Raw genomic sequence first — 22,834 nt, forward strand, 5'->3', positions numbered from 1 at the left:
GAATGTTGAGTATTTGCCCCTACTGTCTTCTGGCTTGTTGGGTTTCTGCAGAGAGATCCACTGTTAGTCTGATGGACTTCCTTTTGTGGGTAACCAGACCTTTCTCTCTGACTGCCCTTAACATTTTTCTTTCATTTCAACCTTGGTGAATCTGATGATTATGTGTTGGGATTGCTTCTCTCGAGGAGTATCTTTATGGTGTTCTCTGTGTTTCCTGAATTTGGATGTTGGCCTCTCTAGCTTGGCTGGGAAAGTTCTCCTGGATAATATCCTAAAGAGGGTTTTTGTCACATTTTTTAAAAATTATACTTTAAGAGTTCTGGGATAGGGTGCGGTGGCTCAAGCCTGTAATCCCAGCACTTTGGGAGGCTGAGATGGGCGGATCACGAGGTCAGGAGATCGAGACCATCCTGGCTAACACGTGAAACCCCATCTCTACTAAAAAATACAAAAAACTAGCTGGGCGAGGTGGCAGGCGCCTGTAGTTCCAGCTACTCGAGAGGCTGAGGCAGGAGAATGGCGTGAACCCGGGAGGCGGAGCTTGCAGTGAGCTGAGATCCCGCCACTGCACTCCAGCCTGGGTGACAGAGCGAGACTCTGTCTCAAAAAAAAAAAAAAAAAAAAAAAAAGTTCTGGGATACATGTGCTGTCATATACTGTTAAGCAATCAAATCTCATGAGAAATCACTCACTATTGGAAGGACAGTGCCAAACTATTCATGAGGGATCCATGCCCACTACCCAAACATCTCCCACCATGCTTCACCTCTAACACTGATAGTATATTTGACCATGATATATGGAGGGGACAAACATACTAACTGCATGAAAGGCATAGCATGGCTACTGTGAAAGGAGGGTGAAAACACAAAGATGACATCACCTCTGACCTCCAGGAGTGCTCAGCAGACTGAGGGAGACAAGTACATATTTTCCTGAAGGAGGGCACTGGAATGATGGCGTGTTTAGAATATGGAAGTAGAGCAGTCACAGAGAGGCAGCGCAGCAGAGTACTCACACAAGGACTGGGCCAGCGACTCCCCACTGCATGTGATGTATCTGAGGGAAGCCATTAAAATAGGCGAAGGTCACTTTCCATCAAGTCCTTGGTATGGTCCATGGAGGCAGGGTTGTCAATCTCATTTCAGCATTTCAGAGGCCTCTCAGGGTTTGGATATGGAAGAAGACAACTAGCAATGATTATGTATTGCAGAGACGCAGGTGAGCCCCAGTTTCTTGCCAGTTGGGAGGTCAGTGCTAAGGGCCTTGCTGTCTTTCCTTGGCATATAGGATGCCAATTTCTTTCTGGACAGAGAGTATTTCCTTGGCTAAAGTCAAAATCTAAATTTTGCTTTGGGATAAATTCCAAAAATATTAGCTTTATTCAAATTGACTTTCACTTTATGTTTCTGAATCTTCAAGGTCCAAAAGCATTGCTTAATAATTCTGTTTCTAAAGTCACATTGCAGCTCAGGGCATGCTCTCCCTCCAAGGAAGAGACCATAATGTACTCTTGTCTCTAAATCATACAAGTAGGTATCTCAGCAAATGATACTCATGTATTATTGTTCTTATGAGTAAATCATTGGCAGTGAGTGTGATTATGAAATGATAAACACACGCCCTCTATTGGGGTCAGGTTTTGTGCCTGTACTTCTTCCGCCTACTGTATCATAGCAGCTTAGAATTCCAGCTGCTGGCTCTGGCTGCAGTTCTCTGATGGCTCACACACGGTGCATCAGCCCCGTTCCTTTATGTCTGTGTCTACTGCTGACCTGTGGTTTTGCTGAGGCAGGGAAGCTGCTGGTAGTGCCCATGGATGGGAGCCACTGGTTCACCATGCAGTCGGTGGTGGAGAAACTTATCCTCAGGGGGCATGAGGTGGTCGTAGTCATGCCAGAGGTGAGTTGGCAGCTGGGAAGATCACTGAATTGCACAGTGAAGACTTATTCAACCTCATACACTCTGGAGGATCTGGACCGGGAGTTCATGGCTTTTGCCCAGGCTCAGTGGAAAGCACAAATACAAAGTATATTTTCTCTGGTAATGAGTTCATCCACTGGTTTTTTTGATTTACTTTTTTCACATTGCAGGAGTTTGTTTAATGACCAAAAGTTAGTAGAATATTTAAAGGAGAGTTCTTTTGATGCGGTGTTTCTGGATCCTTTTGATGTCTGTGGCTTAATTGTTGCCAAATATTTCTCCCTCCCCTCTGTGGTCTTTGCCAGGGGAATATTTTGCCACTATCTTGAAGAAGGTGCACAGTGCCCTGCTCCTCTTTCCTATGTACCCAGAGAACTCTTAGGGTTCTCAGATGCCATGACTTTCAAGGAGAGAGTACGGAACCATGTCATGCACTTGGAGGAACATTTATTTTGCAAGTATTTTTTCAAAAGTGCCCTAGAAATCGCCTCTGAAATTCTCCAAACACCTGTCACGGAATATGATCTCTACAACCATACATCAATTTGGTTGTTGCGAACGGACTTTGTTTTGGACCCTCCCAAACCCGTGATGCCCAACATGGTCTTCATTGGTGGTATCAACTGCCATCAGGGAAAGCCAGTGCCTAAGGTAAGTCATTGCTCCTTTAGCACATTAAAAGTATTCTGGCTTCGAATATTTAAAAAGATTCTTTACTGAACTGGGATTCGACATTTGTTTGTTGCGTCTAAAATTTCTTTTCTGTGTAAAAAATTATTTTGTGCCACGCATATGCTTGTTGGTTAGCAACTTTGATATAACGGCCTCGTTAATATGTATGTATATACAATTAGTTAATTGTTTATAATTTCCACTGCATTTTTTTTTTTTGAAACAGGGTATTGCTATGGTGCCCTGGCTAGACTCAAACTTTTGGGCTCGAGTGATCCTCCTATCTAAGCCTTCCAAGCAATTATGACTTTTTTAGTATTTTTGGAAAAATATTTAAAAGCACAATAAGAAATGAAAATTTCATTTTTAGCTAATCCTGCACTACCTGCTGCAGTAAAATGTTCTTTGCGGTTTTGTATGCATCTGTTTCCATTTGTTGAAATTATATATAAGCATATTTGTAAATATTTACACTTATTTTATGAAAATTAAATCAACTATCAGGCTGTACATGTTGTTCTTTACTAAGCATTTTTACTTGCCAATAAACCAGAAACATCTTTACAGATTTGATATGTTATTTTATTTTATATTTTAATATTTATTTATTTATTTATTTTTATTATACTTTAAGTTCTAGGGTACATGTGCACAATGTACAGGTTTGTTACATATGTATACATGTGCCATGTTGGTGTGCTGCACCCATCAACTCGTCAGCACCCATCAACTCGTCATTTACATCAGGTATAACTCCCAATGCCATCCCTTCCCTTCCCTTCCCACAATAGGCCCCAGTTATTTTAATAATTGCATAAAAGTCTTTACTTTGGATCCAACATAGGCACAAGCTTTCCCAGGTATTTTTCTGCTAAAGATTTGGCTAACTTCTTCAAAACAATAATAATAAGCAGATGTTATCTTTCTTTGACTGTGAAGAAAGTATAAAGCAGAATGCCTTTAGCCAGCCAAAAAATTGTTACTATGAGGTTTGGTCTTGTCCAGTCTGCTTTTGATTTGAGTGGACTACTTTCATCTCTTGGTAGCCATTCCTTTGATTGAGCTTTGTCTTCAGATAGTATTGGTAAATCTATGTTTCATCTTCTGTTACAATCTTTGAAGAGAGACTTCAAGGTTTTTTTTTTTTTTTTTTTTTTTTTTGAGACAGAGTTTCACTCTTGTTGCCGAGGCTGGAGTGCAATGGTGTGATCTCAGCTCACTGCAACCTCCACCTCCTGGGTTCAAGCGATTCTCCTGCCTCAGCCTCTTGAGTAGCTGGGATTACAGGCACACACCACCACACCTGGCTAATTTTGTATTTTTAGTAGAGCTGGGGTTTCTCCATGTTGGTCAGGCTAGTCTTGAACTCCTGACTTCAGGTGATCTGCCTGCCTTGGCCTCCCAAAGTTCTGGGATTACAGGTGTGAGCCACTACGCCCGGCTAAGGTCTTGATCCCACTTGTTTATAATTTCCTGTGAAGGGTCTGTTCTTGTCTGCGGCTGATCTGGCTGCAACGGTTTTGGCACCCATGAAGTAGAAAATTTGTTCAGCTGAAATTTTTGTCAGAATTGTGTAAACTGTCCTGATTGAGATATCTATTGTGTTGGCTATTGTTTCTGCTGTTAATTGTCAGTCTTCTTCAGTTAGAACATGAGCAAGATTGTTTCCTTGCAAATTGAGAGGGATGGTCTGCTGGTGTAGACTTTATTTTTAACCTTGTCTTGTCCCTTCTTAAAAGGAATTACTCATTTATAAACTGCAAATTTCTTTGGGCCATTTTCTCCATTAACTTTTTTTTAAAGCATCAATGATTTCAGCATTCTTCCACTCGTATTTCGGCATAAATTTATGCTATTGCTTCAATTGTTGCAGAATTCATGTTGTTCTGATGGGGGCTTTTTTTCCAACTGATGTCTTATCCTTCTTAGTGCCTCAAACTAGATCCTATTCAGACATGTTTTAACAAGTTAGCAAAAGTTTGTTTGGTGCAAAGAAATTTGAAATCCATGCATACGTTTTTCATAATATGAATTTTCATGAATTGTTTTATGATCCCTTATCTATTACTTTTTTAGCGATGAACCATGCAAGTTTGACTATTGTTCTGGCTTCTTACAAGGTTCAGTAGACTTTGTAACACAGTTGTATCTCTCACAGATTGGCAGCCGTTTGGTAAAAAATTGACTTTTCAGCCAACTCATGGGAAAGTGAAATAATGTGAAAAACAGGAAGACTATAGTTTTAGGCCTTTCAAGTGAGGCATGGCTTTCAGCTCTTGGCAAGAACAGGCAAGGAGATGCAAGCCTCTAAGAGGCTAGGCTTTTCAAAGTGCTTCTCTCCCCTTTACCCTCCTTCAGTTACAGCACCAAGCACCACCCAGGTGTTGCCTGCAGCCTCACCCTCTTCCCAGTTGTGGGATCCTGCCGCTTCCTGAACCCACACTGGGTTCCTTGTGGCTCACAGGGTCACCCAGAGGGCTTTCGAGACCCAGAAAGCTATGTGTGATTTTGTATCACCTATTATATAAAGATACATATAAAATAGGAAACATATTGACCATATATCATTTTGTATAGTTTTGGTTTTATGTGTCTAAAAAATACATGATTTTTTGGTATGTATTAAAGGATAGGTATGTATAAGATGTTTTATAGATGTGGAAAGTTATTTTTATATATCTTTATAAATTATAATAAAGGAAGGAAAATTCTCAAAGAGGAATTCAGATATCAAAGAGTGCCCTTTGACAAAGAGCCTTGGATACAACATACCTTCAAAAGTGAATTGTCATTGAAAGACCTGTGGACACTGGATTCCTCTTTCCTTATTTTAGAAGGGCAGGCTGTGCCTTGGAAAAGCATACAGTTTGTTGTATCTTGCTGGGCAACACGAGTCATAGTCTGAAGTCTCCGATGAGAAGGAAGCATCGCTTGATGGTGGAGTGTGCATCTGTGCCCATGTATGTGCACGTGTGTTTGTGTGTGTGCATGCACATGTGTCTGCATGCAGTATCTCAGATCCTACATAGGGGATTTTCCTGAAGGTCTCCAGTAGCAAAAACTCTATCTCCAGTAGCAAAAAGTCTATCCAGGGGAATTACATCCAATGCTGTAAATAAATAACAACGATGGCAGATCATCATTCAAGAGAACATCAAGATAGTTTTAATTAAAAAAAAAGAAAAGGACTCACTCCCAGGGTTTTTTAGTTTTTGGTGAGTTCCAGCAGAATTGATGGTAGGTCTAGTAGCAAGGAATTCAGGATTACTCTGTACCATCCAGGGTGGCCGTAGCTCTGAAGAACTGGGGATGGGAGGTGACTGCACAGCAAGCAAAGATCTGGGCTTCCCCCATTGCTCTAAGATCTGGTTCCATTGTGAGATTCAAATTCAGAGTAAGCTGTTAGTGGGCAAGACCAAGGCCTCCCACCAAGATGATTGATTTCAACTTTTTTTTAATCAAAGTTTTCAAACAAATGGCAAGGAGAGACTACAGTGTAATGAGCACCCATGTATCCATCTTTGTGTTACATAATTTTCAATATTTTATTATACTGAATCATATATCTGCTCTTTCATTTCTTTTTTTAAAATAACTTTTGGCTATAATTTTTTAATGGAAATGCTGTACACAGCATTCTATCCCCAAATACTTCACTAAATATGAAAAATAAGGAAAGTTTGTTACATAGCCACAATATCATTATCATTCCTCACAGAATCAATAACTCTTTAATATTGTCTCCTAATCCATAATGAAATTTCCCCTAATTGTTTCAAAAATGTCTTTTACATGCAGATCAGTAGAATGGAGTTGAGAATCCAGAAATAAACCCATACATCCTTGGCCAATTAGTTTTTACTGTGGTGCCAAGACTGTTGAAATGGGAAAGAATAATCTCTTCAACAGAGGTCGCTGCGACAGCTGCATATCCACATGCAAGATAATGAAGTTGCATCCTTATATGCAAAAACTAACTTGAAATGGATCAAATAGCTGAATAGAAAAGCTAGACGTGTAAAAGTTTAGAAGGAAACATTTGGGGAAGTATTTATGACCTGGATTTGGAATTGGTTTCTGTGATGTGATACACACATTGTTGTGTGTAAGAAACAACAACAAAAAACACAGACAAATTTGACATCAAAATAAAACACTTTTGTGCGTCGAGGATGCTATCTAGAGAATGAAAAGGCAACCCACATGGCCTCCCTCACTAAGATGTGCAAGTAAACATGTACATGCTTGACGTGGAGGCTCCTGGGAGGCAATCACAGTCCCAAAAGACCAGAAATTTCAAAGTCCTGAATGTTAAGAGCCTGAAAGATCAACATCCTACAAATACAATTCCAGAAAAAATAACTTTAAAAATTAATTAAAAGATAATCTGTTTACTTTTTAAAAGGGATTTTATTTGAAAAACATATAAAAACATGACAGACCACTTCATAGGCCACTTTACACCATAAAATCGGTAATAATAACACAGGTATCTTTGCAAGCATAAACCCTCAGGTGTACTAATGACCTTCATATAGGTGTATCAGTTGTGAGAAGATGAATCGTATTTGTAAAGTAGTAGGTTAAAAAAGGAAAAGTATAAACATTTATTGTTGTGGTTGGTAATATTGTGCACTCAGGTTTACGGCTTTGATTATCTGAAATACCATGAAAAATGACCTGAGACGTTTCATGAGGTCAGTCAGAAGCCTCTATGGGTCACCACCACATACACAGTTGCTCAAAGTGCCCAAGTCTTGAGAAATTTTTTTGTTTGTTTTTTTGAGACAGAGTCACTCTGTCGCCCAGGCTGGAGTGCAGTAGTGCGATCTCGGCTCATTGCAACCTCCACCACCCGGGTTCAAGCGATTCTCCTGCCTCAGCCTCCTGGGTAGCTGGGTTTACAGGCGCCCACCACCACAGCCAGCAAATTTTTGTGTTTTTAGTAGACGTGGGGTTTTGCCATGTTGGTCAGGTTGGTCTTGAACTCCTGACTTTGGATGATCTGCCCTCCTCAGCCTTCCAAAGTCCTGGGATTACAGGCGTGGGCCACTGAGTCTGGCCGAGAAAATTTATCTTTCACAAATGCAGATGTTCAAAAGGGACATCTTTTCATTTATTGAGGATGTTTCAACATTTGTACATACATGCCTAATGCTTACACACTTACCCTTGTGATAATACACTTCCATCGAGTCAAATTTGCGAGCATAAAATGAATTAGAATTCTCCATAAGTCTATACGGAGTCTCTGCCTTCAGTATTGGAAATGATATGAAGATGAAATACATAGCATAGCAAATTGTAAAAATAATGCTGACAATTTAACCTTGTGAAAAAACCTAAAAAGAAGAAAAAGGAAAAGGAAAAAAAATCTCCAAAAGAACCTATCCTGTGATTGTGATTTTTGGGATTTTAGCTGTTAGAGAGTTTAGATTTCAGGGAGGTTAGACCTTAGGGATTTGGATTTTTGGGGAATTGATATGTTGGAATTCAACATTCAGGATTATAAGTTTTGGGGTTATGTCTTTCAGGGTTGTGATCTAAACCCTGTAGCATCTTGTTTGTTAGTACAACCTGTATACATTTTAGATATATCTCTGTACCCCAGCAGGCATCATGAAATTAAGTAGTTCACAGCAGAGTCTCAACCTATCTGTGATTAAGGAATAGAAAAAAGGTTTTCTGCAGTTGATTACATATTCATAATTTTTTGTAACATAGAACAAAAGTGAAAAGCTAGAAAGTGAAATGAAATAAACCACAGACCTATAAAATGCAAAACTACCGATGATTGCTTGGCTGTCAGCAACACCAATTGCTACAGGAATTTCTAAGTATTTCCTGCAGGGTCTGCACCCATGCTGTGGTGGTTAGGTAACACAACGAGCTGGAAACTACATCTTGAACAACACTGTTTTAGACCCAGTCCAGTGGCTCTATGTGAGTAGTGTTTAATCAGAAATAAGGCCAGGCATGGTGGCTCATGCCTGTTATCCCAGCACTTAGGGAGACCGAGGTGGGCGGATCACCTCAGGTCAGGAGTTCGAGACCAGCCTGGCCAACATGGTGAAACTTCGTTTCTACTAAAAATACAAAAATTAGCACAGCATGGTGGTGGGCACCTGTAATCATAGCTACTTAGGAGTCTGAGGCAGGAGAATCACTTGAACCTGGAAGATGGAGGTTGCAGTAAGCCGAGATCACACCACCACTCTCCAGCCTAGGCAACAGAGCGAGACTGTATCTCAAAAACAAAAACAAAGGAAAGAAAGAAAAAGTGAACAGAATACTTTCTGTTTTGTTAATGTGCTAAAATACATGGTCACAAACAGTGACTAATTAGTGATCACCAGGGCAAAGTCTATCATCAGCTACCTGTTTTCCTTGTAACCTTGTGTTTTGGGAACCTAGCAACTCTACTTCCCACTAAGGTGACAACCCATGCAAGTTTGCCCAGAATATTCCCAGTTTACCACTGGAAGTCTCACGTCCTGGGAGACTCCTTGTTCCCCAAGGAGCAGGGACAGCGGGTCACTGTCACTGGAGCACCGGAAGCTGGCCACATCATTAGGAGATTCAGAAGGGGCATGACTTAAAGAGGCTCATGCTTCGCTTCTCTTCTGCTTTCTGCTGTCATTTCCAAGGGGTGACAAGTTCCTTCCATGCAGAAGCCAGGCCAGGAGATAAAAGTCATCTTGTCCTAGAAAAACTGTTAGAAAGAAGGGAAACTGTCTGGTGTGTTTCCCCACAAGAGTTTCACAGACTCTTCTCTTGTAGGGGATATGGGAGTGGGTGATCACTGTCCTGGTCTCTCTGAAACAAGGACGCCTCTCTTGCCTCAGGGGGCCTGTCAGGCAAGTCTCACCTGTCCCCCAAGGTTCACAGAGCCGCATCCCTGCAAGAGCAATGCTGAGTGGGGTTGGCTTTGAGCCCCAGCCATTCTCTTAACAATTGTTTTAGTTAAGTATCAGTTCCCCCATCCCCCCACTTTAGCATTTTTTGCCTCTTGCTATGATCAGTTTTCTCACTTTCACCTTTACACCTCTGTTCACTGAAAAATTACTGAATTACAAATTTGGAAAAGGAGTCTTTATTTCTTGGGAAAGGTTACAGCCTTCAAGATGGCCATCTAGCTGGCTGGGAAGCATAGCCTCTGGCAAAGACCAGAGACAGGCCCTTGAGGAGAAGGAATAGGGGTAGGAGCTTTATGCTGAACAAGTTGGCTAAATATACATATTCACCAGGTTACAGGAGGAGCTATGAATATTTATGAAGGCAGTCCTGACTCATGCGTATTGAACACACATGCACGTTACATATGACCCATGTTAACCCTGGGGTGGAGACATCACATTTAAATGATTACAATTAGGCCCTATACATCAAAAGGTCTCTTCAGGGCACAAGGCACTGAAATTCACAATCTCCGTAAATTGGCCAGAACCAGTCTGTGGTCGCCAGTCACTGGTCTTCTTACCAGGAGAAAGTTCCGAAAATCAGCTTCTTGTCCAATGAAAGCGGTATTTGTGGCTTACGGAACAAGGGATGGGCATCAGTTAGTCAGCGTCCGGTGGAGTTGCACTTGTTTGACATTGTTTTTCTCTAGACCTGTGCTTATTTAGCTGCTAGAGATAAAGAAAAACTGTGGCAGTTGGAACGTAGTTTATTCTTTAAGTGTAGGCGCCCATGACTCAACTCTTGCCTGGCGCGGCTTGAGGTCTTATGTGTAGTTTGGTATCTGATTGCCACGAAGAGTCCATTGAGTGCATCTCATCTCTATTTTAACATTGGAGTGGGTCAGTTGTGTTTAAACCACAAAAGGGAGGGAATGAGACGAAGCGGGTCCAGCCTTCTGTTCCGTCGTGGCTGTGACTCAGTGTTGAAGGTTTCTTTGGGGTCCCGCTGGTCAGGAGGGGTCCATTCACTTGTCGTGGGAGACGGGCAGCGCTTATATTTTCTTTTCAGTTTACACCTTCCTGGGCATCCCTATGAAGACGTACAGATAAACACGCACATGCTTCATGTGGCAGCTCCCTTGGTTAAACATCTTTTTTTTTTTTTTTCCTTTCCTGTGAGTCTTCCTGAAACAGATGAGCCCAGGTGGAGCCTCCACCTGCGTTAGGACCTAACCTTTCTACATCTTTGTGAAATCCCTGGTGTCAGTTACTGCTGCTTCCCCTCACCAGCTTCTCCTTTCCTACAGTCTACCCTGAGAACATGGTACCCAACGCGATACACTGTCTCTTTGGCTCACTCAAGATATTCTGGTGATGACCTGTGGCCTGCCAGCCCCCACCAGCTATCAAGGTCCCCCATCATCTCACCTTTCCTGGCTCATGGGCTTTATTTTATGCCACTGTTCATGCTCACAGTTACCTGGTGGTTTATATTTTTGTGTTGCTGTAAAGGAATACCTGGGGTTGGGTAATATATAAAGAGATAATATCTGGCCCTCAGTTCTGCAGGCTGTACAAGAAGCACAGTACCAACATCTGCTTCTGGGAAGAGACTCAGGCTGCTGCCACTCATGGCAGAAGGTGAAGGTGGAAGGTGCTGATCACATGGTGAGAAAGAAGCAAGAGAAAAAGGAAGTGTTGCTAGGATCTTTTTAACAATCAGTTATTGCAGCAGCAATAGGACAGGAACTCACCCATTACCGGGAATGACATACTAGGTCATTCGTGAGAGATCCACCCCATAACCCAAATACCTCCCACTAAGCCCCACGTCCAACATTAGGGAATCAAATTTCAACACTTGACTTGAAGGAGTCAGATATCTAAACTATATCATTTGATATGGTCAGTCTTTTTGATTGCAGCTATTCTAATGGGTATGTAAATTAATTTGATTTTCCTATTTAAATATGATGTTGAGCATCTTTACATGTGACTGTTTGCCATCTGTATACATTCTTTGGTAAATGTTCAAATCTATGCCCCTTTTTAAGAAATCAGATTTTCTCATCATTATTGAGGTGTAAAAGTTATTTATATATTCTGGATATTTATACTTTATCAGTTTGTGGGCTTTTTCCATGAAACCTTTTATTTTAGAAGAAATTTAGATTTATGCAAGATTGCAAGAACCAGCACAGAGAATTTTCGTATATCCCGTGTCTAGTTTCCTCCTTTTTTTTTTTTTTTTTTGAGACAAAGTGTCAGTCTGTCACCCAGGCTGGAGTGCAGTGGGGCAATCTCGGTTCACTGCCACCTCTGCCTCCTGGGTTCAAACGATTCTTGTGCCTCAGCCTGCTGAGTAGCTGGGATTACAGGTGTGCACCACCACACCCAGCTAAGTTTTGTATTTTTAGTAGAGATGGGGTTTCGCCGTGTTGACCAGGCTGGCCTCAGCCTCCCAAAGTACTGGGATTACAGGTGTGAGCAATGACACCCATCCTCCCCTATTTTTAAATGTTATGTTACTATAGCATATTATCACAACTCATTAACCAACATTTGATACATGATGATGAACTAAAGTCTATGTTCTCTGCAGATGTCATTAATTTTTACCTAATGTCCTTTTTCATTTCTAGGATCCCATCCATGATACCAAATGGCATTTAGCCATCATGTCCCCTTCATCTCCTCTACCCTGTGACAGTTTTTCAGACTTTCCTTGTTTTTGATGACTTTGACAGTTTTGAGTAGTTTCTGGTCACGCGTTCTGTAGAATGTTCCAAGGTCTTGGTTTGTCTGATGTTTTGATCATGGCTAGACTGGGGTTATAGGTTTTGGGAAGTAAGACCACAGAGGTAATGTCTTTTCTTGCTTTCTTGCCTGTTGATGGCCAACTCTTGAAAAGAGTAGTCTTTTCTCCACTCAGTTGTCTTTGCACTTTTGTAAAAACTTGGTTGTTCATACTTCTAAACATCTATTTCTAGACTTTCTACTCTGTTCCATTGATCCAATTGTGAAATATGTGATAATTATAGCTTTATAATATCTTGAAATGAGTAGTATTAGCTCTCTAATTTTTTTCAAAGTTGTTTTTGCTATTGTAGGTTTTCTACATTTCTGTATGAATTTTAGAATCAGTTAGCCAATTTGCACAAAAAAAAGCCTGTTGGGATTTTGGTTGGGATTATATTTAAGTTATAGTTCAACTGGGGAGAAATAACATCCTAACAATTTTGAGTTTTCCAATTCATGAATATATCTATATATTCAGATCTCTCCTCAGTGTTTTAGTTTTCGGTGTACAGTCTTTCACATCTTTGATCAGATTTATCCCTAAGTATTTCATGTTTTTGATGTTAAGTGGTATTTTCATTCAATTTTCAATTGCTCATTGCTAGTACAGTTGACCCTTGAACAATGTGGAGATTAGGGACACCAACCGCGCAGGTTGTCTAAAATTCATGTATCATTTTGACTCCCCTAACTTAACTATTAATAGCCTACTGTATAGCGGAAGCCTTACCAATAACATAAACAGCCAATGAACACATATTTGGTATGCTTTATGTGTTGTATACTGTATTATTGTAATAAAGTCAACTAGAGAAAAGAAAATGTTATTAAGAAAATTTTAAGTTTTGAGAAAAAATTTTAAGGTTGAGAAAAAATGTATTAAGTATTCATTAAGTGGGAATGGATCATCATAAAGATCTTCCTTTTGACTGTCCTCCATTGAGTAGGCTGAGAAGGAGGAAGAGGAGGGGTTGGTTTTGCTTTTTCAGGGATGGCAGGAGGGGAAGAGGTGGAGGAGGTGGAAAGGGAGGCAGGAGAGGCGGGCACACTCGATTTAACTTTATGGAAATACGTCATAATTACTGTCTGACATTTTTGTTCTTTCAGTTCTTTAAAAATGCTTGCATATAGTATGAATTCTTCTTCACCATTTGCTTTAGTTTCAGTGCCCATATCATAGAAGGGTACAATCTATAAAAGAAGTCAAAAGCAGTCTTCAATAATCAGAATCCTTCTGCAAGATTGTCTAATGTCAATTTATTTTCTGACACTGCTTCTTCTGTCTCTTCTTCCTCATTGTCTGGTACTGATTCCAAAGCACTCATCTCATCAAGTCATCTTCGGATCATTCCTCAGGTGTGGTGTCTATTCGTTCTTGAATATCTCCAAGATCTCTGTCTTCAAACTCTTTATGCCCACCTCGTTCTTCTTTCATGCCGTATCCACAGTCTCTTTCATGAGCCCCTTGATTGGCTCTGTTTTAAATCCTGCGAAGTCACTCACAGCATCTGAACACAGTTCTCTGCAGCGATAATGTATTGTTTAGGGATTGATGGCTTTCACAGCTTTTTCTGTACAATAAGGACATCTTCCATGGTGTAATCCTTCTATATTTTCGTGATGTTCACTCCGCTGATGTTCTCTTCCATAGTGATGATGGTCCTTTCCATAGAAAACCATGTGTAATGATCCTTAAAGTGACTTGTAACCCCTTGTTCTAAAGGCTGAGTTAGAGATGTTGTTTGAGGACTTGGAGACCACTTTGGCTCTTTTTGTATTGAATTCCTGGGGTTCTGGATGGCTAGAGGCATTGTCCAATATCAAAAGCAATTTAAAAGACTGGCAAGGTATTTCTGACTTCAGAGAGAAAGCATTGGTTTTCATGGAACCAGTTCAGAAAAAGTGTTTTTGTTGTACCAGCCTTCTTGTTGTACAGCAAAAAGACTGGCAGCTGGTGTTTATTTTTTCCTTTAAAGCCTCAAGGATTAGCAGCTTTACAGATAAGGTTGTTCTTAATCATAAATTGGACTGTATTTGCATAAGACAACAGAGTTAGCCTATCCTTTCCTGGCTTAAATCCTGGTTCCCGCTTCTCTTCCCTACTATAAATGTCCTTTGTGGCAGTTTTTTTTTTCTCTAGAATAGGGCACTTTTGCGTGAATTAAAAACTGGCTCAGGCAGATATTTGTTCTCCTCAATGCTTCTCTTCACAGGGTCTGGGAAGTCACCTGCTGCCTCTTGTTTGGCAGAAGTTACTTCTGTTATCTTGAGATTTTTAAAGCCAAACCTCTTTCTAAAGCTAGCAAACCATCCTTGTGAATGGAAGTTCATTCATGATTTAGCTCTCTGTTTGTCTGTTACTGGTGTATAAGAATGCTTGTGATTTTTGCACATTAATTTTGTATCCTGAGACTTTGCTGAAGTTTCTTATCAGCTTAAGGAGATTTTGGGCTGAGGCAATGGGGTTTTCTAAATATACAATCATGTCATCTGCAAACAGGGACAATTTGACTTCTTCTTTTCCTAACTGAATACCCTTTATTTCTTTCTCTTGCCTGATTGCCCTAGCCAGAACTTCCAACACTATGTTGAATAGGAGTGGTGAGAGAGGGCATCCCTGTCTTGTGCCAGTTTTCAAAGGGAATTTTTCCAGTTTTTGCCCATTCAGTATGGTATTGGCTGTGGGTTTGTCATAAATAGCTCTTATTATTTTGAGATACGTTCCATCAATACTGAATTTATTGAGAGTTTTTAGCATGAAGGGCTGTTGAATTTTGTCAAAGGCCTTTTCTGCATCTATTGAGAGAATCATGTGGTTTTTGTCTTTGGTTCTGTTTATAAGCTGGATTACGTTTATTGATTTGCGTATGTTGAACCAGCCTTGCATCCCAGGGATGATCACTATTAATCTTTAACCCATGGATGGAATCCTAGTTCCTTTTACCCATTAACTCTTTGAATATCCTTTTTTCTACCTTGGCAGTGGAGTCCATTGAGATTGAAAAGCTGCATTTTTAATATGAGATAAAAAGGTATTTTGGAAAAAGTACAAGGTTTGAAACCTGCTGGCGTCACTGCAGTGAAGACTTACTGAGTTTTCTTTCTTTTATTTTAAACAATGGTCCTTATCTGGATTCTTCTTCTTCTTCTTTTTTTTAATGATAGCCAACCACAGCTGCAGACCTCAATCTATGGTACATATAATCTTGTAATATCATGAATTTCTCTGCTTCATGGGAGCACTTGAGGCATCACTAGTGACACTTTGTATGGCTCCCATGGTATTATTTAGAATTTCTGATATGCAGCAAACATGACAAACAGTGCATGAGAACTGTGAGATCAGTGTTTACTGTGATACACTATTTACTGGAGGGATGAACTGCACACACGGAGATGATCAGCCTCATCTGGCGTACTGAGTGGATACTTGCAACACTTGAGCTCCCTGCAATAGCAACAGGAGGTGGCTATGAAATTATCACAGTGGTACAGTAGGGACAGTTAACTCTATGCAGTTATGACTTAATGCTGCAACCTTACCTTTGTTACTTTTCTCTTGACTACAAATGGTTTCATGTATAGTCTATAAGTGTTTGTGTGCATAAGTTTTGATAAATTTTAACTATTTAAAATAGATTTGTCTCTATTATATGGTAATAAATGATAAAATAGGCTCATTGCTATATATATTTTATGCATTCCTGACATACTCAACTTTTTCTTCATGTTTCACTATTGTAGGCTATGTGGTTTATCTGCAAGTTTTTTCAATTTGTTGCAAATCTCCATAACGTTTTCTAATATATTTATGGCAACAAATCTGCCTATAAATGGACCAACACTGTTGAAACTCTTAATGTTCATGAATAACCATTTATATAAATGAAATTAACTTTTACTTATTGTATCCTGCAACCACGCTAAACTTATTTGTTCTTGGAGGTTGTTACAGAGTTTGTTGGAATTTCCCCATAGATGATCATGTTGACTGTGAATGAGATCTTTTTACTTTTCAGATCTGGATATTTTAAATTTCTTTTTCTTGTTTGACTGCATTGAATAGAACGATGTTGAATGGAAGTAGTAATTAACCCCCATTCTTTGCATGTGTCTGATTTGAGGAGTGGAGCATTTCACCATTAAGGGTGATGTTAGCTGTGGGTTTTCCAAGATGCCCTTCATTAGTTTTGTGAAACTTCTCTTCTTTTCCAAGTTTGCTGAGAGTTTTTCTTTTTTTGTCAGATGTGAATTTTGGACTCTGTCAAACACTTCTTCTGTAACTGTTATTACATGGTTATACAGTTTTAGTTTATTTATATGGTATGTTACTTAGATTTATTTTTAAAGATTATTTATTTTATCATTAATTATGGTGAAATACACATAGTATAAACCTTGTCATCTTCACCACTTTAGGTGCACAGTTCAGTATCCAGTGTATTCACATTGCTGTGCAACCAACACCACCATTCATCTGCAGAACTCTCTTCATCTTCCCAAACTGAAGATTGGGACCCATTAAACAATAATTGCCCATTCCCCTCTCCTCCAAGCCCTGGTGTAACTGCCCAGGGGATTCACCTTACCTACTGCCTAGACAGAGTCAATATATCAAGACAGGGGAATTGCAGTAGAGAAAGAGTAACGCAGAGCCAGCTGTGTGGTAGACCGGAGTTTTATTATTACTCAAATCAGTCTCCCCAAGCAATTTGGAGAACAGAGTTTTTAAGGAATACTTGGTGGTTTGGGGGAAGCCAGTAATCCAGGAGTGCTGATTGGTCAGGGATGAAAATCTTAGGGAGTTGGAGCTGTCTTCTTACGCTGAGTCAGTTCCTGGGTGGGGGCCACAAGAGCAGATGAGCCAGTTTATCTATCTGGGTGGTGCCAACTGATCCATCAAGGACAAGGTCTGCAAAATATCTCAAGCACTGATCTTAGGAGTGGTTTAGGGAGGGTCAGAATCTTGTAACCTCCATCTGCATGAATCCTAAACCATAATTTCTAATCTTGTGGCTAATGCTAGTCCTACAAAGGGAATCTAGTCCCCCGGCAAGAAGGAGGTCTGCTTTGAGAAAGAACCGTTATTGTCTATGTTTTAAACAACTATAAAATAAGTTTCTCCCAAAGTTGGTTCAGTCTATACCCAGGAATGAACAAGGACAGCTTGGAGGTTAGAAGCAAGATGGAATCAGTTAAGTTAGATCTTTTTTGCAGCCTCAGGCATAATGTTGCAAAGGCAGTTTCATTCGCAACCACCATTCCTCTTTTTGCTTCTGTGAATTTCTCTATTTTAGATACCTCATATAAGTAGAATGATATAACTTATAACTTTAAGTCATTTATTTGTTCCTGCATCTAAGTGTAGGTTGTTACAAGCAGCCAGGCCACGTCTGGAATACTTTGCTGCTTAGAAATTTCTTCTGCCAGATACCCTAGGTCATCACTCTCAAGTTTAAAGTTCCACAGATTCCTAGAGTATGGACTCAATACAGCCAAGTTCTTTGTTAAGGCATAGCAAGGGTGATCTTTGCTCCAGTTTCCAATAACTTCCTCATTTTCACATGAGATCTCATCTCATTTGATGAGATGAGATGAGAGGCCTGGCCCTCACTGCTGATTTTTCTATCAGTATTTTGGTCGCAAGCATTTAACCAGTCTCTAAGAAGGTCCAAGGTTTCCTTCATCTTCCTGTCTTCTTCTGAGCCCTTCAAACTCTTCAAACATCTGCCTGCTACCAAGTTCCAATGTTGCTTCCACATTTTCAGTATCTCTATAGCAACATCCCACTCTCAGTACCAATTTTCTATTAGTACTATTTTCTGTTGGTACCAATTTTCTACTCTTCATTATATTGCCATAAAGGAATGCCTGAGGCTGGGTAATTTATAAATAAAAGAGGTTTAGTTGGCTCAAGATTTTGCAGGCTGTACAAGTATGGCACTGGCATCTGTTCATATTCTGGGGAAGCCTCAGGGAGCATTTACTCATGGCAGAAGATGAAGCAGGAGCATGTCACATGACAAAGCAGGAGCAAGAGAGAGTCGGTGGGGGAGGTCCACACACTTAACCATATCTTGTGAATACTCACTGACTATTGCAAGGACAGCAAAAAGCCATGAGGGATCTATCCCTATGATCCAAACACCTCCTACCAGGCCCTACCTCCAACACTGGGTAGTATATTTCAACATGAGATTTGGGTGGGGACAAATATTCAAACTATAACACTTACTGAACTGTGATTTAACATTTTCATTTGTCGCATTTGGAATTTTTTTTCCAGTTTCGTGAATCATTTTTTGCCACTTCATAGACCTCTCAGTTAACAAATTTTATAATTGTAGAACATATCTGGGTTTCATTTAAAGATACTTTTTTTGGGAAAATACCAAAAACCACAGTGAGAAATGAAACTTCCTTTTTTTGCTAATTCTATAGGAAAATTCTTTAGTAGTTTTGTGTGCATCGTTTTCATTTTTTGAAATTATTTTGTGCATGTGCATATATGTAATGTATATTCTTACACTCGTTTTGTTAAAATGTAGTAGCAAGCTGGACATATTGTTCTTTACTTTGCATTTTTAATTTGCCAATAAATTATAGACATCGTTAGAGGCCAATACCAACTGATTTGACAAGTTCTTTTAGTAATTGCATGAAAGTCTTTACTTTGGATTTAATGTAGTTTTTTCAACCAATTAATATTGATATATATTTAGGCATTTTCCAAATTTGTCTTTGTGCACATTAGGGTGCAAACACTCTTTAATATTTTCTTTACATTACTATGTTTCCATATTCATAGCCTCTGATGAATTCTTCATCATGTGGGTCCCCAGCAGCTTTACTTCTCTCATTGAACCCTGATTGCTGTAGACTGGAAGTAGTGTCTGTGGCAAAGTAATACCCTGTAATGTTTTACTTGAAATATAGTGAGGCAGAAAGAATAGGAGTGAGGGTAGAGGCTAGACCATAGCTCTACTGAAGTTTCTGCAAGAAAGACAAGGCAGGGTGGGGGAAACAGTTTAGCACTGATCAGTTTGAATAATTTCAGTGGGCTCTGAGCTCTAAGGGCAGGCTCTTTGCTGTCTCTAATAATTGGCTGGCCCAGGGAGGTGCACTGCATCCTTACCAGATAGGGATTTTTAAGATGAGAAAATATAATATACCGAAAATTTAAAAATACACACAATACATGAAGTATTTTATTCTTATGGATAAATACCCAACAGTGGAATAGCTGTGATCTATGGTAGGTATATGTTTACCTTTTTGAGAATTTGCTAAACAATATTTACAAGCGGCCAGACCAAAGTGCCCTCCCACCACCAGCATATGAGAGGTCCAGCTCTTCATACTCACCAACACTTGATGTCTTAGTCTGTTTGCATTGCGATAAAGGAATACCTGAGGTTGGTTAATTTATAAAGAAAGCATGTTTATTTGGCTTGTGGTTCATTCAGGCGGCACAAGAAGCATGGCACCAGCTTCCACATCAGGTAAGAGACTCAGGCTATTTCCACTCATGGCAGAAGGTGAGGGTGGAGGGTGCTGATCACATGGCGAGAGAGAAGCAAGAGAAGAAGCAGGCAGGTGCCAGGCTCTTTTTAACAATCAGTTCTTGCTGAAACTAGTAGATGGAAAGTTCACTCGTTACTGGGAGGGGGCACTAGGTCATTCATCAGGGATCCATCCAAACACCTCCCACTAATCCCCACTTCCAACATTAGGGATCACATTTCAACACTGATTTTGTAGGGACAGATAACTCAACTGTATCATTTGATATGGTCAGTCTTTTTCATTGCAGCTATTTTAATGGGATGTGGATTAAACCTCAGTTTGATCACCCTAATCATTAGTTATCTTGAACGCCTTTACATGTGCCTGTTTGCCATATGTGTACCTTCTTGGATTACTCTCTGTTCAAATCTTTGCTCATTAAAAAACATTTTTTAAAATTGAATTTTAAAGGTTATTTATATTCTGGATATTTATCATTTACCAGTCTGTAGATGTCTTTTTTAAAATAAACTTTTTATTTTACAATAAAATTAGATTTAAAGCAAGGGTGCAAAAAATTGCCCTAAGAATTCCCATATATCTTTTGCCAGTTTCACCTATCGCTAAATGTTAGGTCACTATGCACATTTTCTAAAATTATACTTTAAGTTCTAGGGTACATGTGCATAATGTGCAGGTTTGTTACATATGTATACATGTGCTGTGTTGGTTTGCTGCACCCATTAACTCATCATTTACATTAGGTATTTCTCCTAATGCTATCCCTCCGCCATCCTGCCAACTCACGACAGGCCCTGGTGTGTGACGTTCCCCTTCCTGTGTCCAAGTGTTCTTACTGTTCATTTCCCCCCGACGAGTGAGAACATGCGATGTTTAGTTTTCTGTCCTTGCGATAGCTTGCTGAGAATGATGGTTTCCAGCTTCATCCATGTTACTACAAAGGACATGAACTCATCCTTTTTTATGGCTGCATAGTATTCCATGGTGTGTATGTGCCACATTTTCTTAATCCAGTCTATCATTGATGGACATTTGGGTTGGTTCCAAGTCTTTGCTATTGTGAATAGTGCCACAATAAACATATGTGTGCATGTGTCTTTATAGCACCATGATTTATAATCCTTTGGGTATACACCCAGTAATGGGATCACTGGGTCAAATTAAGGTATTTGTAGTTCTAGATCCTTGAGGAATCGCCACACTGTCTTCCACAATTGTTGAACTAGTTTACAATCCCACCAACATCCTCTCCAGCACCTATGCACATTTATCACAACTCATTAACCAACACTGACACATTACGATGAACCAAAGTCTATGTTTTCTTCAGATGTCATTAATTTTTACCTAATGTCCTTGTTCTTTTCTGGGATCCCATCCAGGATACCACATGACATTTACTCATGACATTTGTTTCATCTCCTCTAGCCTGTGACAGTTTTTCAGAGTTTCCTTGGTTTTGATTACTTTGTCAGTTTTGAGCAATTCCGGTGGAGGTATTCAATAGAACGTTCCTCAGTTTGAATTTGTCTAATGTTTTGATCATGGTAACACGGGTTATAGGTTTTTAGGAGGAAGACCACAGGGTAATGTCTTTTCCCACTGTCTTGCGAATGGATGCCCAACTGTTGAAGAGTCGTCTTTTCCTCACAGACTTGCCTTTGCACCTTTGAAAAAACTTGGTTGCTCATGCTTCTATTTCTGGGTATTCTATTCTGTTCCAACGATCTGTTAGTGAAATATTTGAGTACTATATACTTGTAATAAGTCTTGACATTAGTAATAATTGCTCTCCATTTTTGTTATTGTAGGTCTTTTACATTTCTATATGAATTTCAGAATCAGTTTGCCAGTTTGGACAAAAAGATAGCCTGCTGGAATTTAGATTGGGGTTGTATTAAATTTATAGATCAACTAAAGAAAAATGACATTTTAACGATTTTGAGTTTTCTGATTCATGAACATATCTATTTATTCAGGTCTCTCACCAATGTTTTGTCATTTTCAGTGTACAGTCTTTCACATCTTTTGTCAGATTTCTCTCTTAGTATTTTTTATTTTTGATGCTATTTAGGTGCTGTTTTCATTCCAATTTTCAACTGTTCATTGCTAGTACATTTGACCCTTGAAGAATGCGAGGATTGAGGTACCAACCCCCAAGCAGTAGAAAATTAGCATAGAAGGGTTTTTTGGGTTTCTTTTTGTTTTTTATTTTTGAGACAGAGTCGCGCTCTTTTGCCAAGGTTAGAGTACAGTGGGGTGATCTCAGCTCAATGCAACCTCCACCTCCTGGGTTCAAGTGATTCTCCTGCCTCAGCCTCCAGAGTAGCTGGGATTAAAGACATGCGCCACCACACGCAGCTAAGTTTTTGCATTTTTAGTAGAGATAGGGTTTCACCATGTTGGCCAGCCTGGTCTCCAACTCCTGGCCTCCAGTGATACACCCACCTTGGCCTCCCAAAGTGCTTGGACTACAGGTGTGAGCCACCGCACCTGGCACACAGAATTTTTGACTCCCTAAAAATGTAACTATTGATCACCTGCTGTACATTAGAAGTGTTACCAATAACAGAAACAGTCTCTTGACACATATTTGGTATGTTATATGTGTTATATACTGTATTATTATAATAAAGTCAGCTAGGGAAAAGAAAATGTTACTTAGAAAATCTTAAGGAAGAAAAAATTAAGTATTCATTAAGTCGGAGTGGATCTTCATAAAGGTCTTCCTGTTGATTGTCCTCCATTGAGTAGGCTGAGAAGGAGGAAGAGGAGTGTTGGTTTTGCTGTTTCAGGGGTGGCAGAGGGGGAAGAAGTGGAGGAGATGGAAGGAGGAGAGTCGGGTACACTTGGTGTAACTTTACCGAATTACATCATAATTATTATTTGAGTTTTTTGCCTTTACAATTCTTTGAACATGCTTTTATGCAGTGCTAATCCTTCTTCCCCATTTGCTTTAGTTTCAGTGCCCATTCATGGAAGGGTTTGTGTTATAAAATAAGTCAAAAGTAATC

At 39.7% G+C, this 22,834-nt stretch overlaps 1 protein-coding gene across 1 annotated transcript in view; it reads left to right on the forward strand.

Annotated features, from left to right (window-relative positions):
• Nucleotides 1-1,671: 1,671 nt before the first annotated feature.
• Nucleotides 1,672-22,834, forward strand: part of UGT1A1 (UDP glucuronosyltransferase 1 family, polypeptide A1) — a 136,669-nt gene continuing 115,506 nt past the window's right edge. The window contains exon 1 of the mRNA XM_077956049.1: nt 1,672-2,574. Within this exon, the coding sequence (XP_077812175.1) occupies nt 1,720-2,574 (855 nt within the window). The 5' untranslated portion in view covers nt 1,672-1,719. The remainder of the gene's footprint in view (nt 2,575-22,834) is intronic.

Source organism: Macaca mulatta, chromosome 12 (genome assembly GCF_049350105.2).
Source record: "Macaca mulatta isolate MMU2019108-1 chromosome 12, T2T-MMU8v2.0, whole genome shotgun sequence".
In the NCBI taxonomy this organism is placed as follows: Eukaryota; Metazoa; Chordata; class Mammalia; order Primates; family Cercopithecidae; genus Macaca; species Macaca mulatta.